This window comes from Diachasmimorpha longicaudata, chromosome 13 (assembly GCF_034640455.1).
Source record: "Diachasmimorpha longicaudata isolate KC_UGA_2023 chromosome 13, iyDiaLong2, whole genome shotgun sequence".
Taxonomy (NCBI): Eukaryota; Metazoa; Arthropoda; class Insecta; order Hymenoptera; family Braconidae; genus Diachasmimorpha; species Diachasmimorpha longicaudata.
In genome coordinates this window covers 6,144,724-6,172,627 of record NC_087237.1, presented here as the reverse complement: position 1 = coordinate 6,172,627, position 27,904 = coordinate 6,144,724, and the positions used below count along the sequence as shown (strand labels likewise).

General features: G+C 40.5%; 9 protein-coding genes across 15 annotated transcripts in view; 3 read left to right on the top strand and 6 right to left on the bottom strand.

Moving 5' to 3' along the window:
• LOC135168846 (zeta-sarcoglycan) overlaps positions 1-2,834 on the bottom strand; it is a 165,996-nt gene extending 163,162 nt beyond the window's left edge. Inside the window, exons 1-2 of one of the 2 annotated variants that reach the window (XM_064133435.1) lie at positions 2,756-2,834; positions 2,324-2,462 (exon numbers count right to left, since the gene is read on the bottom strand). The gene's annotated coding sequence lies outside the window, so the exon portion shown is untranslated. The remainder of the gene's footprint in view (positions 1-2,323; positions 2,463-2,755) is intronic. The other variant, XM_064133436.1, reaches the window with a different exon arrangement.
• Positions 88-1,658, bottom strand: LOC135168856 (uncharacterized). Its single transcript, XM_064133455.1, has 4 exons — positions 1,347-1,658; positions 714-1,205; positions 405-597; positions 88-305 (listed from the first exon to the last, which is right to left on the bottom strand). The coding sequence occupies exons 1-4, from the start codon at positions 1,542-1,544 to the stop codon at positions 208-210; spliced, it is 981 nt and encodes a 326-aa protein (XP_063989525.1). The 5' UTR covers positions 1,545-1,658; the 3' UTR covers positions 88-207.
• A 31-nt stretch (positions 2,835-2,865) lies between the features above and the next one.
• LOC135168854 (probable mitochondrial glutathione transporter SLC25A40) lies at positions 2,866-5,049 on the top strand. 2 transcript variants are annotated; one of them, XM_064133451.1, is made up of 7 exons: positions 2,866-3,213; positions 3,319-3,482; positions 3,555-3,689; positions 3,772-3,934; positions 4,013-4,209; positions 4,301-4,361; positions 4,724-5,049. In XM_064133451.1, exons 1-7 carry the CDS (start codon positions 3,096-3,098, stop codon positions 4,957-4,959), a joined length of 1,074 nt encoding a protein of 357 aa, XP_063989521.1. In that variant the 5' UTR covers positions 2,866-3,095; the 3' UTR covers positions 4,960-5,049. The 2 variants fall into 2 exon arrangements, with proteins under 2 accessions (XP_063989521.1, XP_063989520.1); XM_064133450.1 differs by having other exon boundaries at positions 4,301-4,382.
• Positions 5,050-5,161: 112 nt separating this feature from the next.
• LOC135168865 (small ribosomal subunit protein uS5) lies at positions 5,162-6,619 on the bottom strand. The gene is made up of 3 exons (XM_064133468.1): positions 6,467-6,619; positions 5,850-6,201; positions 5,162-5,691 (listed from the first exon to the last, which is right to left on the bottom strand). Exons 2-3 carry the CDS (start codon positions 6,198-6,200, stop codon positions 5,194-5,196), a joined length of 849 nt encoding a protein of 282 aa, XP_063989538.1. The 5' UTR covers position 6,201; positions 6,467-6,619; the 3' UTR covers positions 5,162-5,193.
• A 135-nt stretch (positions 6,620-6,754) lies between these two features.
• On the bottom strand, positions 6,755-16,634 carry LOC135168800 (uncharacterized). 5 transcript variants are annotated; one of them, XM_064133332.1, is made up of 21 exons: positions 16,341-16,630; positions 15,528-15,634; positions 15,370-15,427; positions 14,976-15,170; positions 14,744-14,900; positions 14,490-14,675; positions 14,113-14,211; positions 13,941-14,051; positions 13,761-13,867; positions 13,571-13,703; positions 13,328-13,455; positions 10,255-11,308; positions 9,358-9,569; positions 9,241-9,271; positions 8,868-9,008; positions 8,567-8,796; positions 8,121-8,232; positions 7,911-7,979; positions 7,652-7,758; positions 7,362-7,574; positions 6,755-7,094 (listed from the first exon to the last, which is right to left on the bottom strand). In XM_064133332.1, the coding sequence occupies exons 1-21, from the start codon at positions 16,478-16,480 to the stop codon at positions 6,848-6,850; spliced, it is 3,837 nt and encodes a 1,278-aa protein (XP_063989402.1). In that variant the 5' UTR covers positions 16,481-16,630; the 3' UTR covers positions 6,755-6,847. The 5 variants fall into 5 exon arrangements, with proteins under 5 accessions (XP_063989402.1, XP_063989404.1, XP_063989403.1 ...); XM_064133334.1 differs by having other exon boundaries at positions 6,755-7,070; XM_064133333.1 differs by having other exon boundaries at positions 16,310-16,586.
• A 787-nt stretch (positions 16,635-17,421) lies between these two features.
• Positions 17,422-19,749, bottom strand: LOC135168864 (7-methylguanosine phosphate-specific 5'-nucleotidase). Its single transcript, XM_064133467.1, has 5 exons — positions 19,243-19,749; positions 19,032-19,130; positions 18,876-18,945; positions 18,047-18,630; positions 17,422-17,794 (listed from the first exon to the last, which is right to left on the bottom strand). Exons 1-5 carry the CDS (start codon positions 19,264-19,266, stop codon positions 17,693-17,695), a joined length of 879 nt encoding a protein of 292 aa, XP_063989537.1. The 5' UTR covers positions 19,267-19,749; the 3' UTR covers positions 17,422-17,692.
• Positions 19,750-19,890: 141 nt separating this feature from the next.
• Positions 19,891-22,061, bottom strand: LOC135168845 (protein saal1-like). Its single transcript, XM_064133430.1, has 4 exons — positions 21,676-22,061; positions 21,401-21,559; positions 20,987-21,281; positions 19,891-20,898 (listed from the first exon to the last, which is right to left on the bottom strand). Exons 1-4 carry the CDS (start codon positions 21,817-21,819, stop codon positions 20,225-20,227), a joined length of 1,272 nt encoding a protein of 423 aa, XP_063989500.1. The 5' UTR covers positions 21,820-22,061; the 3' UTR covers positions 19,891-20,224.
• Positions 22,062-22,387: 326 nt separating this feature from the next.
• LOC135168809 (TATA box-binding protein-associated factor RNA polymerase I subunit B) lies at positions 22,388-27,638 on the top strand. The gene is made up of 7 exons (XM_064133348.1): positions 22,388-22,648; positions 22,730-22,826; positions 22,910-23,597; positions 23,701-23,924; positions 23,981-24,173; positions 25,806-26,222; positions 26,330-27,638. Exons 1-7 carry the CDS (start codon positions 22,562-22,564, stop codon positions 27,363-27,365), a joined length of 2,742 nt encoding a protein of 913 aa, XP_063989418.1. The 5' UTR covers positions 22,388-22,561; the 3' UTR covers positions 27,366-27,638.
• LOC135168860 (probable isoaspartyl peptidase/L-asparaginase GA20639) lies at positions 24,182-25,799 on the top strand. The gene is made up of 2 exons (XM_064133461.1): positions 24,182-24,794; positions 24,978-25,799. Exons 1-2 carry the CDS (start codon positions 24,341-24,343, stop codon positions 25,454-25,456), a joined length of 933 nt encoding a protein of 310 aa, XP_063989531.1. The 5' UTR covers positions 24,182-24,340; the 3' UTR covers positions 25,457-25,799.
• Positions 27,639-27,904: the final 266 nt, after the last annotated feature.

Below are 27,904 nucleotides of genomic sequence, written 5' to 3'. Positions count from 1 at the left end.
AATGGTTTCGGATAATTATTTGTCTTATGTGTGTTAAGGATTGAGCATTGGGGTCATCTGTGAGGAGGCCTCAAGGTGTGTGATTCAAAATACAGTTTTGGAACAAATGATTAAACTTTATTCGCTGAACAAGAACTTTTAACAATATTCCTTATAATTTTCATAATTATGAAAGCAGTGGATAAACTTTGGAGTTCGCTTTATTTTCTAAACGTCAGGACGTTTCTGGATGGAGACCTGAACTGCTATCCAATCTATGGGGAAACCTGGAGGTGCCCCAACAACCACAAATTTCACACGGTCCTCTAGAAATTCACAAAAAAATTATTTCGATTTACCAATGAATTAGTACAAAAGTAATGAAGAAAGATGACATTCCTTATTGTGATTTTGATATGTTTTACCTCCATAGAGCAATGCACGAATGTCATAAGCCATAAGATTAATCCCAGACATGAAAAAATGTTTACGATGAAATAATACAGTTTGAAAAATATTTTTCTTGAACACCCCCATTATTATCCCGAATTTTTCGTCCAATATACTAAGAATTGTTCCTGCACCTATGACGTAGACAGTGGAACGGTTATGCACATACTGAAAAATAAAAAAAGTATGGATCCAGCAGGATTTTAAGATCCTAAATAATATTTACAAAAAATGATATCAGTAAACAAATCTGTTACTGAATGAACTAAACAAACATTGATTACCTGATTAACAAATTCCAGATATTGGCTCCTAAAGCTATCAGTTCCCCCCAACTGTCCCAAATCCCCTCGATGAACCTTATGCCCATTATCATGAATAATTTGGGGCCTTTGTCCCTTGAAGGCACAAGTAGCAAACCAACGGCATCGTTCCTCATTCTCCTCGGGAATGCAAGGAATAGCATCAACAATCACAGATTCACCCTCTTGGAGTGCTGTAGTAAGTCCCTTGCCTGCTGGGAATCTCTTTCCGTCGACGTAGAATCTGCTTGCGAGGAACAGGACGTCACAGTGATGGACAGTTCCATCAAATACTGATATTACCCCATGACGACCTCCCAGTTCTCTCACTTTTCCAAGGACACCATCAAGCCCTGTTGCTGTTATGACACTTGTCAGTGGATTGTTCTCGGTACGCCAACAGGTGTTGACAATCCATGAACATGATGGGGTATTTCTCTTCGCATCTGAGGATGCTTCGCAAGAAAATGTCACCTGAAAATGATTTTTTTTATACAAAGAAAATTAACATTCCAATTGTTCTATATATTGTGTGATTTTTTATTTTTTAATAAATAAAATAAAATCTTACGATACATTATTTATTGAAATCAAAATTATTTAAAATCAACTTACCTTATCTCCAGGTGTTAAATAATCACTCAAAACTCGATTAGTTGGAATATGTTTTCCTTCATAATAAAACTGCGAATTGGTCAACCAAGCACATTCTAGTTTTCCTTGGTGTAAAAATCCAACAACAGCTGTGTTTGATGACACAATGTCATTGACAACTCCCGATATATCGTAAAGACATGGAATGGCACGTGACATTTTTATTGCTAATCATCTACTGACTATCAATCGCCTGCTATTTAACGTAATCCGGCCATTACTTAACCTCATTAAATGGCATTTAGGACGCCGGTATTTGCGAATTTATCGGATCTACGCGGCTCAGAAGGTATTCTAGATACCAGACTCTAGATCATATTTTATGCTTGGAATTTCACAACAGGCGCCACCTTGTGTACCGCTACAAGTGTCTGCCACGAAGGAAATCCAAATCCCTATCGCTCTTGCACTAAACATTATAGGCGACCTTCACTTCGAATGAGGATTACACATCCAAGGTGATCACCGATCACCAACAGCCGATATTAAACTACTACTACTGCGGCCGGTAATGAGGAACTGTTGCTGCTGATAGCACATTAATTAAACGTTTTATTCAGCGTTTCATACAGACGCCGCTTTGTAAAATCACACATGAACGCATAGAAATCTCACTGGATAATTTCTTTTCAATTTTTGTCTGAGCCCAGCACTCACAAAAATTCATTTATCAATAATTATCATAATTTTAGATCAATTGACTAACTAATGTTCCAATTATGAACTCTATCGTCAAGTACGATTTATATTTCTACGCAAAACCCAATGCAATGTGTGAAGGACTATTTTTTCCAGTTGGGGGTTCGCCACATGAATTGTTTATAGACGATTTAACATCGAAAATTTATCAAATGACCAATAATTTCATTACGAAATTGTTCCTAGCCGTCAGGATTAGTCAATTGTTCTCATATTTATAAGTAGTGTTAGGGTTTTACCTTAAATTATCTGGAAAATAGGGAGAGGGAACGCCAAAGCCTTTATTAGACGCCAGAAGCCAGCCGCCATATTAAATCGAGGGGTCACATGACTAACATGGCGTCTGGCAAGCAGCAAGCCGGTACTGAACGGCGTTTACTGTTACGAGTAATGAAATAATTGAAATATTTACTCAGATTCGACTACAACAAACGTTATCGGGCGGAATTACATAAATATCGTGCCAAAAAAGCATCAAATTCTGTCCCGATACTTTTGATGTCGATTTTGATATCGATAAAATGATAAAAGTCTCAATGACTTTGTAAAATAATTTCCATAATAATTCGTTCAATTATGCGTTAATTCCGTCATAAAATCATTTCTAGCCGTCATTGTCAATCAGCCATCCCATTATTTATAATAATTTCAGTGATTTTACCCCAAATTACCTTAAAAATACGCGGAGCGAACGCCAAAGCTCGTGTTTCCACCAGACGCCAGCCGCCATATTAGATGGGAGGGGGATCACGTCACGTCACGTGATCTCGCCCCTCTCCGCGCTGCAGTCACGTGTTCAATGCGGGTATTAACATGTTGTTATCGGTTCCTAACAAATAAAAAATTGTAACCGACAGTGAAATACACTTTTCATTATGGAAATTGTTGTTGCAATGGTGACAGACGTATTCAGTAACTCTGCGAATAATTTCTGCCGAGAAACCGAGTGAAACAACGTATCATCACCAGTGCAGTCCTCATAAATATTCGTGGTTGTGTCTAACCTAAAAAATGTCGAGTTTAAACAAAAATTTCAGTGATATTGATCTCGATGATCCGAGATACCGAATCAAGCCTTACCAACAGATGCTTGCATCCTGTACTGGTGCATTGATAACCTCTCTCATGGGTAATTTATTTATGTTGATCAATATTTTGGTTGTCACTGCACGTGAAAAATTCCTGATGCAACTATGGAACCCCTCGTGAAACTCTTACCCTTTATTTTGTTCAGTTACACCTCTGGATGTGGTCAAGACGAGACTGCAGGCCCAACAGAAAGCCATGCTCTCGAACAAGTGTTTTTTGTACTGCAATGGGTTGATGGATCATTTGTGTTCATGCAATGGAAAGCTGCCGAACTGGATGAGGGAGAATGGAAAATTTAATGGAACTTTGGTAAGCAAAGGGATGATTCGATTTTATTAATTTTGAGAAAATGGTTACAATATTTTCTTTATGGATTCCCAGGATGCTTTCGTGAAGATTGGACGGAGTGAAGGGGTTTTCTCACTGTGGAGTGGCCTGAGTCCTACTCTCGTGCTTGCTGTACCTGCTACAATAGTCTATTTTGTCTCTTACGAACAACTTAGGTTGCATTTGAAGGTAAGTCATCAATAAATCGTTCATTTAATGAATTTTAAAGTCATTCAAGCCTTCTGTCACGAGAAATTATCGATCAAATTAGGACAACTACAACAGAAGATTTCCAAAAAAAGAACCCCCACATGATCAACCAGCCTGGATACCTGTGATAGCTGGTGCAACAGCACGTGTCTGGGCGGCAACACTAGTCAGTCCTCTGGAACTGATCAGAACAAAAATGCAATCACAAAAGCTCAGTTATTCAGGTAACAGTTGAATGATAATCTTCATGGTTGATATTTTTATCTCCCTGACTTGATAATGTTATTTATATCAAAATGCAGAAATGGGACAGGCCTTGAAAACGGTCGTTGAATACAGTGGAATACCCGGACTTTGGATGGGCCTCAGCTCCACTCTACTTCGCGACGTACCTTTCAGTGCTATTTACTGGTTCAATTATGAAACCATTAAGAGCTGGTTTCCCTCCGCCCAACACACATTCACATTTAACCTTGCTGCCGGTGCTACAGCTGGGTCTGTGAGTTAATCAAAAATTTGTAGAATGAAGAAAACAAGTAATGGATATTGAATGATTCAGTAATTATTGAATTTTGTATTTGGATTTTCAGGTCGCAGCATTGATAACTCTTCCCTTCGACGTTGTTAAAACACATCGGCAAATTGAAATGGGTGAACGTGAAATTTATAACAGTAATTACGAATAGATATTATCCCCTTTCCAAATGAATCCTAATTAATTCAGTAGTGAATCTTACGGATCAATTATCAGCGAACTTTTGGGCTTCTCCAACGCTTTCAGAAGCTCATGAATGTTCAGAATAAATATGGACGAAAAAATTGAATAGATTTTTGTGGAATTCCAATCAGTTTCTGGAGAACATTCCATTAGTTTTTAAACTGCTGAATTAAACTGTCCAATTCCTCTCCCAATGACCTCATTGCTTTGTTTTGTTTAGAAATATATAATTGAAGATTTATTATCATCGGTTACCTAATCACCAAAATAATTAACGCATAACAATTTCCCGTAGGCAATCCCGAACGCAGTGGCAAGACCGCCAATGTGCTAAAACGAATCTATCAACAAAACGGAATTCGTGGCCTCTACACAGGACTAATCCCGCGTTTAGTCAAAGTCGCCCCTGCCTGCGCTATAATGATTGCGACTTTCGAGCACGGCAAACGCTTCTTCTCGGCTTACAACCGTTCCCTCGATCACCAAAATGACGTCCATTTCATTGGACACAAGAGCAGGGATCTTAAGTGACAAAATTTTCAAGACTGTCGAATATAGTGCTGAAGATGTAATTGTACATAATCCGTGAAATGAATAAAATGACGATTTATTTATGTAAAATGATGATGTATTTACCAAACTGATCTGAACACTAGATAAGACATCAACGGTTATGATTTAAGGAAAAACCGCATTGGGAAGGATAATGGGTTTAGAAATAAGAACAAAGTAATTATAGATCAGGTGTCAATTTATTGAAACTCATTAGGCAGTCTCAGTGGCTCGCTGGCCCGCAGCAACAGGCCTGTGGTTCTTGGACAACCAATCAGCATGCTCTTGATAAGGAGCTTCAGACAATGGCATATCCTTCCACAGATCTGGAGTGAGATAAGCGTATGTCTTGGCGATACCAGCATATGTGGCCTTAGCGAAGTTGCCAAGTGTGCAGGTGGAGCCTCGGGCTGATGTGTAGCAATCCTCAATACCAGCCATCTGGAGCAGCTTCTTGGGGACTGGGGCTGAGACAATGCCAGTACCTCGGGGTGCTGGGATGAGTCTCACCTGAACAGATCCACACTTGCCAGTCACCTTGCAGGGGACTGTGTGGGGCTTACCAATTTTGTTGCCCCAGTATCCACGACGCACTGGGACTACTGAGAGCTTGGCCAGGATTATGGCACCTCGAATGGCGGTTGCCACTTCCTTAGAGCACTTGACACCCAGACCAATGTGACCGTTGCTGTCTCCAATAGCTACGAAAGCCTGTGGAGAAGAGATTGAAAGTTATTTCTTTTTTCATTTTCAAGTTTTTTCTATCACTGTCATTAATTACTTTCAGTGATCAATTAATGGAGGCTTTTACGGACTTGTCAATTGTGAGAAAACATTAAAAGGAAATTTTTTGAAATAAAAAAACCCACCTTGAAACGGGTACGCTGACCAGCACGTGTCTGCTTCTGGACAGGCATGATCTTGAGAACTTCATCCTTGAGGGAGGTGCCAATGAACTGATCAATGATCTCGTACTCCTTAATGGGAAGGGAGAAGAGGTAAATGTCCTCCAGGGAGCGGATCTTTCCATCCCTGACGAGACGCCCCAGCTTGGTTACTGGAATCCACTCCTTCTGATCCTCCTTGCCACGTCCACGTCCACGGCCGCGGCCACGACCGCGTCCCCCACGGCCACCACGGCCTCCACGATCGCCTGAACCTCCACGGTTACCAAACCCACCACGAAAACCACCGCGAGCGGCTGGAGCAGCGTCCGCCATTCTGTTAATCAATTATTTAATTATTTATATATGAATGAAGAGAAGTATTGTACCCGATATTTGCTAATGAGGCAGAACGTCAGGGATTTTCTAACCTCACTTTTCGTACGAGCACATGGCGAAAGATTTCCATGTTTAAGTTTTATAGATTATTTTTTTTTTGTTTATTATAGCGCCAATAATTATATTTGACAAGTATCAGCTTCATCTTTGATGATTGAACGTAAAAATACTGAAAAAACTCAGAAATAAATTGGAATACTCACGTTATCCTTCTTTTTGGTGCGCTGGGTCACGAAAGAATGAACGAATCACTGGAGAATCGTGAAGAGGCGCTGCTCAACTTCCACTGGTGCATAGAACCACTTCCGGGATTCAAATTTCAAGTAAAATGAGAAATTAACTCATGCTTCAGCTTTCGGGGGAATTTTTTTCACGAATATTATCAATGTTGCAGATAAATAAATAATTAGACGAATTTTGTCTTGATGAGCAGAACTACGAGTTCATTGTGGTTATTACCGAGATGAGTCAGAGACCATAATCCTCATAAATAGGGAAGAATATTTTCTTTATTACAAAAAAAACAGTAATGAACACTATTTCGATCGCACAATTACTTCAATTTAAAAATAACGGAAACATAATTAAATCGGTGGTGGAGCTGTGTTTCTGACGTGAGCGTGACGACTCAGGACCTCCTCGAAGGACCACCATCGTAAGGGCGTTCCGGAACAGGGGCTGGTTATCGAGAGTGCGTCTTTCACGTAGAAGCCGATGAAGAAGGTGATTATTGCACACCAGAGCACCAGACGCCACGAAAGGAGATTGTTTGCGGCTGTCGCGAAGGTCAGTCTTGTTCTTGAGAAGCTGGCGATGATTGACGAGTCATTACTTGGAAATTATCCAGTGATTTTTTCATTTAAAAAATATTACAACATCAGAGACAAAATTCGCAGCCGTTTAATGACCTCATGAGTGACACAATTGATTAGAAAACATAATTGATAAGACTCTTCCTATCCCGAAATTTGTGATGATTTTTCTCAAAAAAATTTGTTCAATGAATAGATAATTAAAAAATGAAATTACTGAAAAAAATTGTCTTAGAAAAACGGGTCAAGTCAGGCGTGAAGTAATAGCAGAAAAAAAAATAAAAACCTTGATATTTCCTCCTCATGCAACTCATGTTCCTGCTCCTCCTGCAAAGTCTCGATGATCGGCTCCTCCCTACTACTAGACATCCTGCGTTCCACAGTCTCATTTTCACAAACTATCATTTGGCTTCGCACCAAATTATTATTCTCCTCTCGTGACGTACGCCGTGACTCTGCCTGCTCGAAGATTTCCCGCAGTTCTCCAACGCTGCTTGAACTGTTTTCCAAAAAGTCATTCATCAATATTCCACACTTCGAAAACAACTCTATTACTCGCCCAAACAAAATTCTTACTCTGTTCTGGTCAACTTCTCAGCTTCGAATCTTTGCGGCTCGGAACTGAACGAGGGCCTCCTTATGGTGACTCTACCGGAGACCGAATTCCTCTGTCTAATATTATCCTAAAATATTCCATTCAATTAGCGGCAAATTTTCGCAATGATATCTGAGTGAGAGAGCTGGAGCTGAATCGTTCTGAATATTATATTGGTGGGATTTTTTTCAGTTCCACTTCACCTTCACAACTCTCTCACAACAATTCCCCTAAAATTACTTTTGTCACTTCTTGGGCGATGCCAATGGGCCGGAAAATCGTAGCAATACTCGCACGTCTCCTAGCCATCTGCAAAAATATTATTCATGAATAATAAGTGCTTAGTTCCCCAGGCCCTGGCAAAAGCAGCAATTGTGAGTAAAATCAAAAGCCCGAGACTGATAAATCCCAGTAGCAAATGAAGCTTCATATTTATTTTCATTAATGTACCATCGTACGATTGGTGGTGGGTGACAGAGCGCGATATCTCACAGCCGAGGAAATTCCCTCGCCCTCTCCGCCGCCCTCGTCAATCACAATGTTGTTTTCCGCTAGGACTCGCCTAGAAGATGTTCAATTCCCAGTGAATTCTCACCCTCCAGAAAACAAAACCTCTTCATAACTGAATTAACACTATCCAAGTACCTTTTGTGATTAACTTTGGACCCAAATAAATAAAGGAATATTTGCAAACGTTTCTAATTACCTAATTACAAACAAATACACAAGATTTATTCAAACTCTTCAGCAAGAGTTCAGTATCTCTACATTTCTTTACTGAAGTTAGAATTTTTGGAAGAAACATTAGAGAATAATTTTTAGTTTTATCACAAAATCTTTTTATTGATCTTCAGTACTTGCATAGCCTTAATCCCTATCGAATAAAAATCCCTCACTTTTTCTCGGCCAGTTCAGCCCCAAGTTTTTCGCACCTACTCCTCAGTATCTTCAGAAACCGATCGGCAAGGGATATGGCCCGTGATATTCGGTGCTCCTGTTGTATGGCACCGAGTGTCTCAGCAGTGCAAGACACTCTGTGCGCACACTGGGCTATTATGTCTACCTGGTGGCATGCAAGCTCGATCCTCTCGACCGTTTCGCTGTCGAAGCAGAGGGGCGCAAACTCCTAGAGTATTCATAATCGTCTAATAATTTGAGATATTTCACGAATGGATTTATTTATATTTTTTTGCTTGCCTGAATACTCTGGTGCATTTTTGCGATCTCAACGGCGAGATCGTGCTCAGTGTAATCTCGTTGACGAAGGGCTAGAGCTCTTCGTCGAGGCAGTGTCACTCGGTCTGTGCAGAGACCCAGGGAAAATGCTACGAATTTCCTCTGGAGTTTGTGGATTTTCAGGTAAATTATCAGGAAATCGCTCGAGATTAGGGGGTTAAAGGGTAACATAGGAACGAAGAGAAATGATTTTCCTTCTACATTATATTATTGTACTATATGTCGAAGGTATTTACTGCAATATATTTTTTTCGAAATATTTTAGAGAGAGAAATTGATCTTTTGGATTTCTCGACTGAATTAATTTAAATGATTATAAATAAATGAGAGTTACCTCGAGTTCCTCCTCGGTCAAGTCTTTTCCTCTAAAAACAATCAAAACCAAATACCGAAACAATTTTAATTAGCTTAATAAAAATTTAACAATTAATAAAATGAAGAATGAACTCACTCAAGATCTTCACTGTCCGAAATTTGGGCAATTCCGGACTCCTGTAGTCTCCCGTTCGTGAGACTGGGAAAGGCGACCGCATCAACTTCCTTCTTGAAGCTCCCCTGCCTCTTGTCCTCCCCCTGGCCATTGCTACACCCTCGACAGGCGTCACCCCCGCCAGTATCGATTATCTCCCCATCACTCATCGATCGCCTGATCCTAGGTGCTCGCTGGAACCCAATAAAACTCCTCAAAAAACGTACAACCCCGTCCCCTTGTCCCCAAAATATAATTTCCATCGTCAGTCAAGTCCGACAAACTCGCTCACAAATCACCAAGTACAAATTAATCAACACTAATTAATCAACCACCCGGAAGTTCGTAGCTACGCAATTAATATCAATTGCTATGCAATCACAATTGCTATTTATCCGAGGAAGAAGAATAAATCAAAAGCAGTAAAAACATGGGCTTTGATTTGATTGTGTAAAATTCTGGGAAATGCTCGTTGATGAGGAAAATAAAAATTGATGTCTATGAAATAGAGTACAAAACTTCTTGGAAATTTTATTACATAAATCTTTCCACTGGAATTTCGAAGAAGTTTGTCATTGAAAATTTGAAATTGCTGGTGTTCGTTGTTGTTGAATGACTTCATGCCAATTGAGGTAAGAAAAAATGAAATTTAATTACTGTAATGGCATATAAAAATACTTTACAACCCGCAGAATTTGTCAAGTAATGTTCATTGACTCAATCGTCCGAACAATTGTCAATGACGAACGTACCCACACCACTCACTCCATTTCTCCCTCCACCCCGCCCCCCTCACAGGAATAAACCCCGTCTTGTTCATCCCTCTTCCAAAAGAAAAAAAAAATCTCAAAAAAACTTTTCCCCTAATTCCAAAAATACCTCGTCTCTGACATCCCTCGTCGCCTTAGATCCACTCCTGTCATCACTCCCCCTTGACTCTGGATTATTAATCCACCTTCCCCTATCACTCCCTGTCACCTCCTCCAACTTTCCCCCCAACCCCGTGGAATCCGACTCAGAATCATCGGAGCTGTCCTCGCCACTCGACATCGCGTGTGTAACTGATGTTGTCCCATCCCCAGTGACTTCCCCACTGCCGTTGCTCTCATCGCCCGACCGGCAGCTACTCCTCACCGCCAAATCCCCAGCAGTACCCTCCGTACCCCGGAGTCCGTCTAACTTCAGTCTAGCCGGTGCCAAAAAATTCCCCTGAATGTTCGCCTCAAGATGATCAACAGAGTGGTCCTCCTCGGTCCAGGTGGTGAGTCTAGCGGGTGAATCTCCGGACGAATCGCTCAATTGACTAGTGTCAGTTGTGCTCCTGTACCCAGTGACACCCTCAATTCTCAACCGATCATCACCGTCATCACCAATCAAAACTCTCGGAGGAGAGCTGTCAGTCATTGATCCACATCGTTCACTGAGTGTGTGAGACTCTGCAACACCACCTCCGTCCTGAACTTCGAACACCGTGTCAATGTCAAAAGATCGTTGAAACACCGATATTTTTCTCCTCGGAATTTTTTGACCCAACGACATATCAGATTTACCAGCTCTCCGATGACTCTGAATGTCTCGCAGCTGTTCTCCCCCGATGGAACAATCCACTGGAGTCACTTCACTCACTGACAGATTCCCCTGACCCACTGGCAAAATCCTACGAACTTCCCCAGTGCATGAATTTATTTTCGTTTCACTCTGAATTTTAACAAAAAATGAAGATATGTCGTCGTGCGATGCAGATGCTACAGCAGACATTGAACCAACAGCGTTCGATGACCCTAGGTCCTCGATATTTGTCACATTATTTTTAATATCAAGACCCAACTGCCTGTCACCAGCCAACTCCACGATTTTGTCCTTGATCTCTGGCGGTTTACACGTCAAAAATACACTCAGTGACTTTATTTCCTTTGGTACCGACACCTTGATCCTGGGAAAGACAAATAAATAGTCATTGAGGATCGCCTGCGGCTGTGGGAGCGAATTTTCTTTCTCAATTTTTAACGAAATTTAATTCCAACGAAAATACGTCAAGAAACGTGAATTGGATCCTATCAACTCCAAACAACATAAACAAATAAACAAAATAATATTAGACCAAACTAATAAATTACAGTTGTATTACCATTAAAAAAAATAAAACCCCCTGCAATGACCAATTGACACTAGCTCTCAAATTAATTCTCCGAGAACAATCTAATTTTCCGATTGCTCAGGACTTTTGTTACTCAGGATTATTTTAATCAAAATCAAGAGTGGATTTAGCACATTGATTTGCAGACGAGGGAATCTAGTCGTTGCTCAGGGACCTTGGGAGCTAATTGTATAAACAAATTGCATCGTGCAACGTTCAATCAGGAAACGAGATTCTCCAATTGGCAACTAGAGACTATTAGACGAGGAAGTACTCACATCAACAACAGTCTATGATTCAGACGAACAGAGGATATGCATCAATGTTAATTAGATTCCATTCACAAGTTTTATCTCAATAAATTTTGATAATTTTGATTTCCCTGCACACGCGTGCAACAAGCAACTCTTCCACCACCCGTTTGACAGTGTCTTCCCATCCCGCCAACCGAATGAGCGCGAGATAACTTCGTATGTCAGCAAGCGGTGGGGAATGAAGAACAAAAAGAGATTTAGGTGGAATGGGAATTAATGCAGCGACTGGAACATGAAGAAATGAGTAATGAAAAAAATATGTGAACGAGTTTTACGAGAGGTATTACCATTCGCGAGAGCCTCTCCGACTGCATGACCGAGAGAGATCAAATTGTCAAGGTAAACGACAGACAGCGAAATTATGGTAAGAGCGGAAAGGGGAATCAAGGAAGCCAGTGGTTTAAGCCATTTTTTTATGGATTCTCTCATTTTTTTTTTACCCCTGGAGCTGATCAAGAGGGGGAGGAACATTTGTCAGGCGCATTAGAGTCATTAGAACGTCCGGACGATGCGGAATTGTTGTGTCCACATCTGGTTAACATTGATATTAACCCAATTACGAGGGGCGCGAAGAGGTATGTGTGGAGCTGATTGGAGACACCAGGGTCATTGCGAGGATAACCACTTCGACGAGAAATTCAATTCCTGAGGCTCAAATGCTGTTATGGATTTGATGGGACTTTTTTGGGGGATATTTTTTGCCTGGCGGGGTTTAGGGTTCATTGGGGGATTTGTTTGAGGTTTTTCGTGATAAATAATGAGCGATGACGTTAATTGGGAATTTTGGTTTCGTGTGGAAGTGATGCAGAACACAGAACTCCAAGATTTTTCTCTTCTACTGAGTATTTCATTGTGGAGCGATGAGGGATAGCCACGAAAACGGAAAAATACTGACGTGAGCTTGAATAGAATATTAAACAAATTATATTTCTGGATTGTTCTCTTTCTGTTCTCACCGAACGCGAAGAACTGCAGCAATAAAAATTAATTCGACGAGAAATATTGACAACAAAATTTCCAATGCTTTAGAAACTGTGAAAAATTAAAAATCGCAGCACGTTGCACTAATTAAAGCATAATTCAAAAGTTTCACTAATTTTTAATTGATACAAAAACAAATTAAAATGATGACCTATTGAGGAAATCGAATTTTGTTTTCTGCTGATATTTTTTTTACTCATGTCTTGCAAATATTATGAAAAAATGGCATTAACTTTTGGGAAAACTGTGCAATCGGGTCGACAAACATAAACCATGACTCTGTATAACCCGGCAATTTCCGAAGGACAGCATTGCGGACTCTCTATTTATACGTCGCGTAACTCATGGCCTTGCAGCGGAGATTGGCACAACCTGTCGTTATTTTTGCGGCTGCTTATAGATATTTCGTTTGATCATGAAAATGCTCCCTCGATTGACGAATAAAGTCATTAAAGGATAATCACCTGGAATGACTCAATTCATTCAAGATAAATGGATCACTGGGGATTGAATTACTCACGGTGAGCGGAGATAATCTTCAAACGTTGGGATGCAAAATTCTTTGAGGTGTTCTCTGGTTATTCGGGAATCGGCTGAGACCTGTGAACTCGAATCAGTCGTTGATGGCTTCCTCAGGGCTTCTGATACCTGAAAAGAGACTTAGTGTTGCATGGAAAGCTGACAACATTATCATGATAATGGAACTGTTTTTATCTGTGACGTGGATCACTGAACATTGTGGGGAGTGATTTTTTGGACTCACCTCGTGAGATAGTTCTTTTATTCTGTCGAATACCAGGAGGATTGGGGATATGTCTAGTTGGGAAGTGTTGAAGCGTTGAGGGGTACTTGATCGAGAAGCATATCTCCTTGTTTTTCGAACAATGTTGATGAGTCTGCAAGTGGAAAATCATTTTATATTTTTTTACAGAATGAGGATTTTGCAATCGTACTTATCAATTTCTCGTCCAGCCTCGACGAGCTCACTGTTGCACCAATCAGCCTCCAGTTCCAGCTCTCGAATTTTCGATTCACATTTTTTGTCGTAAATGGAAAACCCCTAAAAAAAATACCAACACCATTACTAGAAATTCATTTTCGAATTTCTCTTGTACCAATTGTTATTAACTCACGGAGGCCTTTAACTCTGCATACAACGACTCCTCCAGTTGTACCTTCTGATCGCTCCGGCACTTTAGATTCTCATCTGAGGAGTCTAAATACCTCGTCGACGTCAGACAAACCTGCGAATGAATAAATTCCTCGTTATCTTCATTGAGTCTATTTTTGATTGTCACGACCTACCTCTTGATCCAGGGAGGGTGGTGGGCAATCGAGGGTCAACAGCCGCATCTTCAACTCGACGTTTTCACTCGTCAAGTCGTCACTCTTGTCTTGCATACACTGAAAATAAATTCAATGTCAGACAATTCCCCGATTATAGATCAGAAAATTTGTATTAAAAAATAATAATTAGTCTGAACATATATTATATCGCAGCTAATTAAAAAAATCACATTATGCAACCCAGTCAGTTGGCAATTATTCCGCATAGTAAGCAGCTATTTATTCTTTATCCATTATTTCACTAATAATTGACAATAATTCAGGATAATTCAAGATAATAATTCAAATAATGCCTCTCATAATAAAAATGATAATTTTTTTATCTCCAAACTCACTCGAATTTTGTTCTCGTAATTTTCCTCCAGCCCCGTGATTAGTTCATTCATCTCATCAAGATTCTTCTGCAGAGTGACACACAGAATCTCCTTCTCCTCTAATTTAGCCTCACACATTGCTAATTTCTTATGGCAATAGAGTTTATCTCGGTTCAATTGTTCGAGGGTGCCATTGAACATTTCCTTCTACATAAAAATAATTAATTCCATACAATTTTTAAACACAACGTGGTAATAATTAAGTATTCACATACATCGCCGTTTAATTTCTCAAGAAGTGCATTACGCTCTTTCTCTAGTTTTTGGAGTAACACTTGATCTCGTCTCTCCTGTAGCTCTGCCGTAGTTATCTTTTCCTTCTGCTCGTCATTCTCTTTCACTAACTGCTCGTACTTTTCTCGCATCTGATCACTGCAACAATTTCCCAGGAACAAAATATTTTGTCACAATTGTGGAATTTATAATGAATAATTTATAATGAATTACAATCTCTCTTGTAGTAGATGCAACTGTCGTTGGTAATCATTGGCCAATTCCTCAACTCGAACCAATTCATCTCGAAGGCAGGCGTTCTCCTCGTCGAACCGGCGGACCCGCACCCGAAGCTCAACTTCAGTGTTGTGATCTCCATCTTTGTAAGCTGACGACGTTGTTGATCCCTCGCTGAATGCCTCATCAAACCTTCGAGGATGATAATCCATCAATAGCAGTGTCTAAATCATTGTGACGTGGTTGACATCGATCTCCACAAATTCCAAAACAATTCAACAAGTCATCAAAGCTACATATAAATTCTCATGATCATCTGTCAACCATTTCACAACCGGAAAAAATTCACGAATTGTCAGATCCAACTTGTTGAACGAAAAATGTGATTTACTTGGACTTTACGTCACTGTCTGAATTATTCGTCTCATCGTCCCACGTCGAACTGTCCACTGCAAATAGAAAAATATAAAAAATCCACGTGGAAAAATTAAATTAACGATGACGAGTGAAAAAAGTGACTGAAATTACTTCACGTTCCCCTCAAATTACCTGTTTTTAATTCACTCTTTGTCACGTCAACGTAATCACTCTCGTCCTCGAAGTCATTGACTACTTGGCGATGAGAATTCGCCATCCTGTCACTGTTAAAACTGAGCCTACAACAAATCAATGAATCATGCGATTCTCGAACAATTTCTTGATAATTATCCATGAGTTTTAACAACAATAACCCCTCAGTCTCAAGACCACGGTGCACATGTTGTCAAAGTCAAGTTCAAACTACTATGTTATCGGGTTGAAATTGCTCGGCGAGGCTTATCGTACTGCACTTGGAGCAATATAATAACAATTGTTAAGGTGAAGTGATGGATGGTAAGTGTGAGGCAGAGTTAAAGCCACGAAATAGCCATAAACATGTGAATAGGAGATAGTGAAGAATTGAAATGGGGCTGGGAAGAGAGACTTCAAGGGTAATGATTCATTTTTTAGTTTTCTCCGATCATATATTTTTTCTTAAATAATTCTGAGGTAATTATCATCTCATTTAACATGTGATAACATCGTCAAACTATTTTTCAAATTTTTTTCCTGCTAAAAAACTTTCCAACGTTTTTCTCCCTCAACTAGTTTATTAATTCTTTCCCAATCACCTTCAATTGCTCAACAGCAAGTGAACAAACACCACGATATGGTGTCACGAAGCAAATAACTTCTAGATGATCACAAAATTAATAATAATAATGATTTATATGGAATTTCCTCGATTGTAAAAAAATATATGTTGGTATTTCGTCCTGAAGCTCTTTATTAGGTATGAAATCAAGTCATACTCATCCTGAATGGAATTAAAATCGTCTTCACCTTCTCCTGAGCATTCCTTTGCCACTATTATTATTTCTATCCTGCCACGGGGACAAGAGTCGTCCGGAGGCGACCCAATGCCGTGTCGATTCATCGGAAATTTCACTGTAAACTCGTCTTTTCTCACTAACTTCACTCATAATTCCCAAAAATATGCCCACAGATCATCAACGAATTGTCCTTTGTCTTGTCCCATAAAAACACAATTAATCGTCACTAAAGTTCACTGAAAAACACGATCGTAAAGAGCGTGAGATATTGTACAGGTTCGACATGCCGGTCTGCCAGTTGACACTGATGATTCCCAGGCAAGAACGCGTCTCTGGGTCGTATCGACAGTTGAATCTATTGAAATTTCAAGCCCAACAAATATTCCAATGCCTCCATTTTGTCGATAATTGTGTTTTGGTTTGATCGTCATTTGCGATTATCGGGGAAGAGTCTGGGGGGTTACCAAATGTTGCTGAATATTGCCTGAGGGAACGACGAAGATCTGGAGGAATTTCACCATTTTTTGTCATTTCCCTGTTGCCTATCAGCTTCGTGAATAAACTTCAGCGCCATTTACAAGCAAAACATGTGTCATTGAGCTCGGAAATTGATGGAACACCTTTGAAAACATTTGCCTGTCGACAGAGCAGAGCCGAGTGGGGGAATCCAATCATTGAGTGATCGATTCAATAAGTTGAAGAATTTTTCTCGGTTTCTTCGAGGGAAAGCAATCTGAGAGATTTACTCGAGAGGTTCTTTGGGTGCATCAGAAAAGCCTCATGTTTTGTTTAAATACATAGCATTCAAGCAATTGTTAATAAACAACTGATCTCTTTCTCAACAGGGAATGAAGTCGTTATCGAGTGGATAATCCTGTTTGTAAATTATCAAAATAAAGACAAACATCAAGTATTTAGAATCTCACTAAGTTAATAAGGTAAGAGAGCCTCTCATTGTCATTCAATTATCAATAAAAAGTTTAATGTCCTCTCAGCTTCATTGTAATGTAACCCAACAAACAGAAACTTTAATTTCATCTTGAGAAGCCTAAAACACTAGTTATGTAAAAGAAATAATTCAAACAGTAAAATCTCTTTCCATCTCCTCAATTTATTTTATTTTCTCTCAACAGATGCCAAAAAAGTACTCTTAAAGTATCCAGAAAAAAAATACAAAATATATATCGATATCATTCGTTGTAAGAAGATCGACAACGGCGAGGAAATAAATTACATTTCAAAAGATGTCGATAAAAGTATGACCTAATCCAATCGTTGATTTATGCCCCCCTCCCCTCCACTACTCCCTATGTATCGGAAGGTTCAATGATCCTCTTCATGTTCAATGTGTCTTAAAAATTGTCAAAACATTTCGTTTAAAATTTCGTTGACGACGTCCATTGTCTGGTCGTCAACTAGGACTATGTCGAAGGCCTCCATGTGGGATGGAAGACGCTGTTCCACCTGTAAAGAATATTATCCAAGTTATGCATAAAATAATTTTTGATGAAAAATCTAAAAATTAATGGAAATCCGAAACATTCTACAAAAATAAATTCTCATTTTTCTATTGCCCAAAGATTCATAATGTCAAATTCTCCCATAAATTTGAATTGACCGACATTTTCCCCGTTCCTCCAATAAATTTCCATATTCCTCAAACATTGAATGTCTGCAAATGCCAGAAAACTCCGGATATAAATCAAAAAGTCTCACATTTCCGTATAAAAACCCGATTTTGAGAATAGCTTGGCAATCGTTGACACCATCCGCCATCGTGGCGTCCCCGGTTATGTCCCCCATGAGGATAACGTTGTTCCTCCCCTCCAGAACCCCGAAATACTCCGTATCAACGGCCTTCTCATTTTTATTGAACACGTGAATGAGCACGTCGTTCTTAAACCCGTCAAGTTTACTGTCCCTGAACTTGAGGAAATTCGAGATGATCTTGACGTTATCCAGGTAGACATTGTGATGCCTCAAGACTTGTTCAACCACATCACCGAGGCCAGCACTGAACACCAGCACTGGTACATTGGCAGCTTGTAGCCTCTCAAGGAGCTGCCGCGTCCCGTCCCTCAAGGAGGAGCCGTGAATCTGGACCACGTCGTCGAGTTCAGCCGTGTCAAACTCAATGTTCTTGAGTAAATTCTGAGTCTCGATCATCCAATCCTCCATTGCTTTGATCTTTGCCTTCTCGTCGAGGTGGGGATCCACCTCCATCGGCTGATACTTGTGGTAGAGGGACGTGGACATCGCTTTCGTTTCCGAGGGTATTTGTTTACATTTGTAAAAAATTCCTGAAATGCCAGACAGAACTGCGTAGAGCATTCCATTCAGAATCTAAAGGAATTTTGGACTATGTCCATGAATTTACGGAACGTCCCCCATTTTTTTATTGTGGAAAAAAAGTTTATTCTCAAAGCACAACCTAAATACAAAATAGAACGTACGCAGTACACTTGGCACATGTGAGTTGGAATTTAATGAGCTGCAGAATTGCACCAAACGTACCCAATCCCCAAAAAACACAATAAAAACTCACCAAAACTGCTGCGCAAGCATTTTCCATCGACATGTTGTTTGGTAATAGTCTGATCAAAGTCACTGATGATCTGCAATAGACGGAGTATCCCCAGTCCCCAAACGTCAGTCGTTAATCTCAAAAGATAAACATTAAAAATAATCTTTAAAAATTTACCTGGAGTTTGTCAGGTCCATCCCTCCTGATTTTCCCAATGATTCTCTTCACATTGTCGGGATCCCTCATGAAAACATGACTCCGTTTCAAGGTGGTCAGCTGGACAGAGGATAAATGAATGAAACAGAATCGCGTATGCATAATCCCCCCTTCGACACTCCGCAGCGTGTGCAAACGTCACCACGTACAGTTTAAAATAAAATTTACTCACATCTTCGCAGGCAGTCTCTGGCATCGCTTTAAAATCGTATATTTGTCCTTATCAAATGAATGCTAAAATTATCAACGTATATCGTACAATTGATTCCAAATAAATCCTTAAAGCTCTTGTGCAATATATTATAACCAACAAGTCGACAGGATCATTGATTCATATGAATTGGAACAGCTGCCAATCAGGCTAGGATCAACTGTTTATCTCTTCTATCAGATGTTTATTATTAATCTCGATGAATTCGGATTGTCCTCGAGTTATTTTGCAAATAACATGAAGATTGTCCTCCCCCGATACTTCGTGTGAGCCACACCATCGACCCGAGCAAAAGAGATAGAGAGAGAGAGAGAGCAACACAAGGCCACATAGTAGCCCGTTCATGTGTTGGTTCGTGCATGTGCGACAGAAATCTCATGCTGAGAGGCATCTTCACATCCCCACCACCGATCTATAATTGTCATAAATCTGCTCTGTGTCTATGACCATAACAGAATTGACTAGGTTGTCGATTCATGGGTTCATAAAGTCCATTTTTATTTTGGAATTTTCAGAAATAAATTTCATCAGGAAATTTCATTAGGATTTGGAGGTCACTTGCCAAATACCAGTTGTTTCAGCCCCAAAGAATTGTCACATTTTGAAATATTCATCTAGAGATTTAATTTAATATTCATGTAGAAAATAATCATCAATTTTATTTGATATTTTACAAAATCAAACGTCGCGTTTTCATAATTTTTAATCGGTTTACCTGATAAATACTGTAAAGTTGACAAATACGTGTTTGACAGTTTTAACGGAAAATAAAAATAATTTCTTTAATTGCATAACTCATTTAAAATTAATATGTGACCCCGTAAAAATAATATTTATCGTTCTATTCATATTTGTTGCACTTCAGTTCCAAAACAATTAAAGCCTACTGACCCACCAACAACTGACATTTATCCCAATACAATAATCGAACGAAATAATTCACTCACTGCGGGAGGTTCTGATCTACTGAATTGTTTTCGTCTAGATTAGTTGTCAAGTAGTCTTTCACTTCTGCTGGTAAAAGTTCCAGAAGTTCTGGTATGTTAAGCCTTCCAGGGGTCCGCAACGTTGTCCAGTAATTTTGAAGAAAATTTTGAAGCTCCTGCACTGACACGCTCACCTCTACATCGTTGAACTCAGTACTCAGCAAATTATCCAACTGATACATGAACTCCAGTATAACAGCAACTGGTTCGGAATCAACCTCAAATCCATTCTTTTGAAACCACTCGACAAGTTCAATACACTGATGAATGCAGTCGACTATTACTGACTTGTCTACGAGAGCCATCCTTAAATTATCAGCGATTTTGTAGGGTTTTAGGATTCGTGTTAAGAGGTCGACAATAGATTTACTGTCTGTGAGAACATGTCGTACATTCGGTAAAGCGACCGCCATGATTTTCAGTAGAATCTCCAGCCATTTCTCGACGGTTTTTACCTGTGTTCTGCTGTGACTTTCATCCTCCGACTGTTCTGATATCAGTTGCAAAAGGGCTTCCACCAGACTTGCTACGAGGGACTTCATGTTGAACACTTTTCGGAAGGAGAAAGATTTGTCTAACTCGACGTACATCATGGAGTTCACGAGATTCACGACATCTGTCAATAATTGTTCTGAAAAACGATCCAAGCTTAGGTCTCCGACTGTTATCAGTACTATCTGATTCATACATTTTTTAGGGGGAAAATTATTGTTATTTACCATTCTTTGAACTCGTTAGAATAAAACATAAAGCTTCGCCAAGAAACCTGCACTGGTGGAACTGGTCCATCCACGGTACACGTGCATCTGCATCTTCCGCAAACTGCACTTTGTGCATTGAGTACTCTGGTTTCCACATTGCAGTCTGGAGTATCCTCACGACTTGAATGATAGTCTGCGTGTCATGATCAAGTAGTTGATTGAGTGTGGCCCTGATCAGAATTACATCATTTCCCACTGTAGACAGAAGTTCGCGAAAACAGCAGATGTTCCCAAGTATTCCCGTGACTATTTCCTGTGAGTTAGGTTCGATTATTTCGAATTACAGGGAAGGATTTAAAGCGAAAGAACATTTCTAAAAAAATAATTTGCTATAAAATAAATTGGAAGTCTCTTCTTGTGAGTTGACTATACCTTCAGTCTGGCATCGTTTGAGGTTGTCAAGATTCTCTGGGCAAATGATAGAAAAAAATGATCAACCATAAATGTTGCGACATCCTTGTTCGCTGTCATGTCCCACAAGTAACATAAGTTTTGCTCCACGTCCACGCAGGAACGTCGTTCTAAGTGACACTGAACAAATAATTAAATTGTCATTTTTTCACGATTGTGAACATGATTAGAGCAAGAAATTATTGGTTTTCATTTTCATGATTTTCATTGAGTCTCATGTGGTTAGTCAAAATTACCTTTCCCATAGCAAATATGACTTTTAGAACCCAACTTCGACTGTACGCAGTATCTCCAATAGTGTCAGCGCTCAGGATCTTCAGGTGGGCCTTGTCAGTAGGCCAGTGCAGAGTACCTGGCAAATCATTTTCCCTCAACTCCATTATCCCAATTCACGATTGTTCCAGAATAAAATTTAAAGAAGTTTTGAAAATTAAAAATTTCAGACGCTCCTCCCAAAATACACCACTAGCTGCCGTCAGGCTCCGGGATACAATGCCTAATGAGCGTAATCTCCAGGTGAGAAGAGTCAGGGAACTCGTCCGCTGGAGGAAAACAACGATCAGACCTCTGACGAAGGTGTGATTTTGGAAGATATTGCGAAGTGAAATACAGGCGACAATATCTCGTAAGGGGCACGAGGGGGCGCGGCGGTCACGTTCACCTTCTCCATAGCTCCTTGTCTTCTCCCCTTCTCTAGACTGTTCACCCCTTTTTTTGCCCATATCTTTGGAAATATCATAGCTAGAGTAATTTGGTTGGCGCCATTCGATTCCTGAGGAGATTTCCGATTTTTCTAGGGCTCCAGGAATATTCTAAAATCAATTTTTTTCATTTTTCGCATTTTCTCTGCTCCTGAGCTTCCGACAGCCCAAAGCCTCCCACCCCAGTTACCCACGTTCTCTGTGGAAATGCCTTACCGACAGGCACATTCACCAGCGTAGTTCATGCGCCATCGCTACTAAATTTGGCCGTCGTAGCCCCTCCACAGGTGTTTGCAATCTTCTCTATAATCTCTGCACGTGCAGGCAATTGTCAAAATTGGGATAAACATAACAAACAAAATCAGCGTAAAATCGAATTACTTCCTCCACTCTTTAATTATTTATAAAACACATTTCATTAATGAATTCGTGTGTAGTCTGTGGAGGTGTTGAATTTTACACGGAATCGGGATTTTACTTCTGTCAACAATGTGAAACTCAACAGGAGGTAAATGGCAATTTATGATTTATTTTCCTGCTGAATGAAAAATCTCTAACTCATTAATTGACTGATCATTGGTACCTGCAGGGGAGGCGAGAGGAGGTCGTTGAATACGCAGCTGATACATCAACTCATGTGGCGAAGAGAAGAATTGATCGACGAAGTAAAGTTGCTGAGACAAAGGGTAAATTCCATGAATGAATGCAACAAAAACAATTTTATTGAATAAACACTTCAATGATAAATATATAACAAATAATTTCCCAGAGACAACTCTGGGATGGACATCCTGGGAGACCTTCAACTTCATCTTGAACGGTTGGACAAACGAGTTAATCCAACTGGGAGCAAATCCAGCGCTGAAAATAACAGTTCTCCAACTATGGGCCACATATCTGAGTAAGCTGGAAGTGGCTTTCAAGTCCTTTAGTGCCCAGTCACTCCCCCGTTTGCCCCTCTTCCATCGCAAGAAAGACAGTGAAATTGTCTTCGGTGATGTACCCTCCAGAGTCCCCAAAAGAAAGAGGACAACGTCCAGTGGGATCTCAGATGGAGACTCCACTCACGTCAGTGACATCAGCTTCAGACGACTGATGTCCCAGCGAAAGAAGAAATTGGTTGATGCGGAGTACCAGAAGTACCTGGACACCAGCGAATCTGAGACCGATGGCGCCAGTTCCGTCAATGCGAGCCTTCACAATGTCAAATCCGATGCTCTGCAACGGCAAAAACGAAAAATCCCTGTCTACCTCAACACCTTTGCGATTGTGAATAAGAAGAAGGCTATGGAGAACTCGAAGAAGCATTTGAGGGTGAAACGTGGAGCTGCCAAGGATGGTGTACTTCATGCATACAGAAGAACTGTTCAACATCTCACTATGCAAGATGTACTGGCAGTCATCAATCTTGCGTTGAGAATTGATGATGAAAAGATCCATCTCAGTGATGTTTTGAGGTAAATTATTCATCCATTAAATTGGTAGTTAATTCACATTTTATTTTTTCAACGGAAATGATAAAAAAAATCAACGATTGGAGGATAAAAAATGACTCCTTAGATTCCAGGTGGAGGGACACATATCCAGTAAAAAACTGGAGCACTTCTTTCCTAATGAGGACCCTCCGCCCGAAGATCTGAAGCGAACCCTGTATACTCTCAATAAATATGAAGGGATACGTGATGCAACTGGAGCCTTGGCTAGGTTGCTGGAAGTATCTCAGATACCTGAACCCAACATTGTGGATTTGATTCACCGTTACTGCACAGATCTGCAATTACCGCGTATGTGATACCTTTATTGATCGTTGGAACAGTTGGTTAGCAGTTGTAATTTTCAGAGGGAGTAGCTTTGTATGCCGAGAGGATGATTGCCATGTCACCACCAAAACTCACATTTGAAAAGTGGAATTATTCACTTTCACGTTACGAGGCCAAAGCCATGTCAGCTATTATAATCGTCATGAAAATATTATTTGGATTGGATGGAATTACAGAGCATCAAATATCGAGAGTAGTGGACAGAATTAATTCGTAAGTTTCTATTTATTTATTTGTTTATTTATTTATTCTCATTTGTTTCGAACCTAAAAATCATTGACATGCAAAATGACAAGTCACAAATGACAAATAGAAACCAATGAAAATTGTAAATTCATTACATCAAATGAATCGTGAACTTAATTCAACTAAATGACTAAATGAAGTCAAAGTCTCCCTGTATAATCGTCCACGGGGGCATCTCCACTGTGGATGACCCCTGGATAATGGAGAAGGTGTCGGCATGCGTGAGGTCGGCCTGTCGAGGCTACAACGCTCTCACCTCGAGCCAGAGCTCCGTCGACGCTGTCGAGGATGCTCTCTGGTGGCTGGAGAACGACGAATTTATGAATTGCGGTTATGGCTGTGCCCCCAATGATAAGAACCAGGTCCAGATGGACGCAAGCATCATGAATGGCACCACAACCCTCCGGGGCACAATTCTAGGTCTGAAGGACGTGGAGCATCCCATCTCTGTTGCGCGATATGTTATGGAGAATTACAGAAATAAAATATTCTCCAATGATTTGATGAAGAGGATGAAGAATATTCCGAAGTTCTGGATGCCTCCGGGGAATATGGATCCGGTTTTCGAAAGAAATGGAGAAGTGAAAAGTAAAGAGCGAAATATAAAATTATCTTGACATTGTCAAGGGGTTATTAATAATTATTGACCACAATATCACAAGATCTCCCTTCGGACATTATTTATTTATTTATAAAATAAATTCCATTGACAATTTTTATTGACAAATAAATTTGGCTCATCTCCGAATTCCCGAAATCTGCGAAAACCAGATCACAGCTGTGGCTGCATATCCTGGGATGGGTCCAACCTCGTAGTCGGGGCAACAGGCGGTGGTCCCAGAGGAAAGCCCAGTGGAGCTGTATCAGACGCAGGAATGATTGGTTCTGGTATTTACGCCTCAGAAATCCTCGGCTGTTGCATCACGGGGCCAGTGAGTTCCCTGATTAAGTTCAATTCAGCTAGCGAAGTCGTCGAAGCGACGCAGGAGCTCGACAGCTGCCCTGATAATATCCTGCAGCAGGAAATCGACAAGTTGAAGATGCTTGACGAAACTGCCGGGGGCATCATACTCCACGCCAATGGATGGGCTGGAGTCTATTTCACCGCTCCGTGCATGCCATACGCTGTCATTAAGGACGACTGCATCGTGTACGGCTGGAATATGTGTCAGACACATTATCGGACCTATTCTAATGGAGACGAGAAAAATATTTGCCGATGTGAAACTGAGATACGAAATTTTGTTTAGAGTGTCTTTTCAAGAATTTAATTTAATTTTGAAGTTATTGTGGAAAATATCATAACTTCTAGAATTTCAAAGGAAAAACAAGCACTAGTCCTCAAACACATAAACTCGTTTTGTAATTTTCTCATAAATTTCTTGGTTCTTTGTTATTGACATTTTTCATATTCTAACAATGTTTTCCCTCTTCAAGAAATATCTCCCGTCCAACTGTCATATTTATCTTAGGAATTTTATTTTATTTGTTTGAAAAAAATGTCAGTCAACCCAATTTTTCAAAATAAATAACTCAGTCGGAATCTCGAAATTTCCGAGTGAAAATGTTTTTAAAAATATACTGTCCTCTAACATTCAGAATTGCAGAGGAGAAAGATGCCCTAGACTCCAAACTATTCAGCTTCATCGAGTGGCAGAGGTACATCGAATGTCGTCGCACTGTGATAATGAACCACGATTCAGCCACAAGGTACAGATTAGATCCAGAGGCACCCTCTCAGAATGTCAACGAATATCTGAATTATCTAAAAAAATTTGTGACTCCTGGGGAACCTACGGTGCTTCTGAAGGAACTGACAGAGAATATTGATAAGAACATGGAGAATTTGGCGCAGAATCTCCCGGAGGTCGAGCCAGTGCGCCAGTTCCAGCCCTCGCTGACACCGATGCACTCGTACCTCCAGGAGCTCTTGGCCGATGACGAGGTGGACCTGCCCAGCATTCTCAGACAGAACTTCAGCTCTACGAAGATCGGTTACATGACCAATACAGAGACGTGAGTATTATTTTTTGACTGAATCTACGTCAAAAATCGCGAACCGTTCAATAAAAAAAAAAAAAAACAATCTCTTGAATTCCTGATGTTCTATTTGCTTCCCCCAGCTTCAAAGACCTTTCAAAAGAATGTGGAATAGACCTGGAGGTCGTCGACTCCTCCGCCAGTTTTCTGGAGCGAATAGTCCCACCCTTCGATCCAGCGATCTACTACCCTAGCACCGAGGATCTCTCCAAGCCCACGCAGGTGACGATCCCCAAAAAATCCGAGACTTATGACGATCCCCTCGAGTACCTTCACTTGAAAACCCCGGGGAAAATTCACATAGACAAGAAGAAGCGATTCCTCTGCACAAAAAACATCAAATTCTCCAGTCGTCCCAAAAATCACCCAGGAGACGAGTTCGACGACTTTGCCTTCGACGAGACTCACAGCAACGGAAAACTGGACATTCCAGAGTTCAAGGACAGTGATTCAGAAGAGGAGGAGCCCCAGGTATTCCCCGAGGAGAACCTACTGCTCTCGAATTTCGAGAAACGGTGTCTGAAGGGCGGGGTGAGGAGTCACTGGCACCGAGTGAAAGTCACCAAGCGTCAGCAATCAGCGGAAAAACGTTTATTACATTCCGAACGACAACTGGAGCCCACTGAAAGCTGCAACTGCGTCATGTGCGAGAAATGGAGCGAAGACGAAGATCAGGACGACTTGGCGATCATCAAAGAGGTCTCGAGGCCTAGTTCGAAGGCTGAGGACGAGGAAATTTCTATCGTGAGTGAGAAGAGGAGTGAATCGAGAACTGAAAAGGTGACGGCGTTTCGAGCGTTCAAGGACTATTGGCTGTACAGGAGAGAGGATGGGTCGAAGAAGGACTCCCACGTAGAGTGGCATCGTCTGGAGAGGGATCTGCCTGTTAATTTTCGATGGCTCCTGAACGAGTGCGCGGGGATGATTGAGATACAAGCTGGGATTTTATATCAGGAGCTCAGTAGCATGGAGGCTTACTACGCCGACTGCCTTGTGCAGGATTACGATTCGGAGAGGGCTAAGAAGTTTTATGGGGTCACGAAGTATCGGTACAAGGGGCTCGTCACCACGATGAGGAATAAGTGGAATAATGTGAACAGGGGTATTAAAAAATCGTGATGGAAGAAGTGGGGTTGGAATAGCTTTTTTTATTGGATGGGGATTGTGGGATTGAAACAGACTTTTTTAATTCAATTTTTGTGATTTGGCCATTGTGACCCTTATCCCACAGCCTTTATTGTCCTCGTAAAGGGTCCGAGGGTCACTCCTGACTTTTCTTATTACCCTAGTGACGCTATCACGTCTTGCCCTAATTATTTAATGAGGAAATAGTAGAAAAATGAAAAATAAATTAGTGGAAAACACATTACAGCAAATAGATCTGTTTTAAAAAGCTGCTTTTTCCCGCCCTGAAATCCCCAATCCTCGACATCCTGATATTATAGGCTGAATGAAAAATTCGCATATTTTGGATAAAAAATCCAAAAATTTGAAGAATCATGCAGATATATTGTTTTCGTCACTGTCCCCAAGTAAAATACTTCAGGAAATCAGGACAACGCGGTGTCAAGGCATCGCCATCGTGGATTTATCCTCGACTTCCATTTTCGAAAAATTCCCCTTGACAAAATCCAATCACCTGTTCGAAAAGCACCTCA

Bases quoted from the DNA above. Each gene is read 5' to 3' on its own strand.
- LOC135168809 (XM_064133348.1), top strand. From the start codon at position 22,562: ATGAATTCGTGTGTAGTCTGTGGAGGTGTTGAATTTTACACGGAATCG. The intron at 22,827-22,909 runs GTAAATTCCATG...ATAATTTCCCAG, and splicing joins TAAAGTTGCTGAGACAAAGG to AGACAACTCTGGGATGGACA. The intron at 26,223-26,329 runs GTGAGTATTATT...TGCTTCCCCCAG, and splicing joins TACATGACCAATACAGAGAC to CTTCAAAGACCTTTCAAAAG.
- LOC135168856 (XM_064133455.1), bottom strand. From the start codon at position 1,544: ATGTCACGTGCCATTCCATGTCTTTACGATATATCGGGAGTTGTCAAT. The intron at 598-713 runs GTAATCAATGTT...TTTATTTTTCAG, and splicing joins ATCTGGAATTTGTTAATCAG to TATGTGCATAACCGTTCCAC. The intron at 306-404 runs GTAAAACATATC...GTGAATTTCTAG, and splicing joins TCGTGCATTGCTCTATGGAG to AGGACCGTGTGAAATTTGTG.
- LOC135168800 (XM_064133332.1), bottom strand. From the start codon at position 16,480: ATGAGTGAAGTTAGTGAGAAAAGACGAGTTTACAGTGAAATTTCCGAT. The intron at 13,868-13,940 runs GTGAGTTAATAA...TATTTTTTTTAG, and splicing joins ATGCAGAGTTAAAGGCCTCC to GGGTTTTCCATTTACGACAA. The intron at 11,309-13,327 runs GTGAGTAATTCA...TGTCTTTCCCAG, and splicing joins GAAGATTATCTCCGCTCACC to GATCAAGGTGTCGGTACCAA.
- LOC135168865 (XM_064133468.1), bottom strand. From the start codon at position 6,200: ATGGCGGACGCTGCTCCAGCCGCTCGCGGTGGTTTTCGTGGTGGGTTT. The intron at 5,692-5,849 runs GTGGGTTTTTTT...TCTTCTCCACAG, and splicing joins GTCAGCGTACCCGTTTCAAG to GCTTTCGTAGCTATTGGAGA.
- LOC135168860 (XM_064133461.1), top strand. From the start codon at position 24,341: ATGAAGTCAAAGTCTCCCTGTATAATCGTCCACGGGGGCATCTCCACT. The intron at 24,795-24,977 runs GTAAAGAGCGAA...TGCGAAAACCAG, and splicing joins AAGAAATGGAGAAGTGAAAA to ATCACAGCTGTGGCTGCATA.
- LOC135168845 (XM_064133430.1), bottom strand. From the start codon at position 21,819: ATGGAGTTGAGGGAAAATGATTTGCCAGGTACTCTGCACTGGCCTACT. The intron at 21,560-21,675 runs GTAATTTTGACT...TTATTTGTTCAG, and splicing joins TCATATTTGCTATGGGAAAG to TGTCACTTAGAACGACGTTC. The intron at 20,899-20,986 runs GTAAATAACAAT...ATCGTTTTTCAG, and splicing joins TCTAACGAGTTCAAAGAATG to AACAATTATTGACAGATGTC.
- LOC135168864 (XM_064133467.1), bottom strand. From the start codon at position 19,266: ATGCCAGAGACTGCCTGCGAAGAT. The intron at 18,631-18,875 runs GTGAGTTTTTAT...CTGGCATTTCAG, and splicing joins ATGCTTGCGCAGCAGTTTTG to GAATTTTTTACAAATGTAAA. The intron at 17,795-18,046 runs GTGAGACTTTTT...TATTCTTTACAG, and splicing joins TCGGGTTTTTATACGGAAAT to GTGGAACAGCGTCTTCCATC.
- LOC135168854 (XM_064133450.1), top strand. From the start codon at position 3,096: ATGTCGAGTTTAAACAAAAATTTCAGTGATATTGATCTCGATGATCCG. The intron at 3,483-3,554 runs GTAAGCAAAGGG...ATGGATTCCCAG, and splicing joins GAAAATTTAATGGAACTTTG to GATGCTTTCGTGAAGATTGG. The intron at 4,210-4,300 runs GTGAGTTAATCA...TTGGATTTTCAG, and splicing joins CCGGTGCTACAGCTGGGTCT to GTCGCAGCATTGATAACTCT.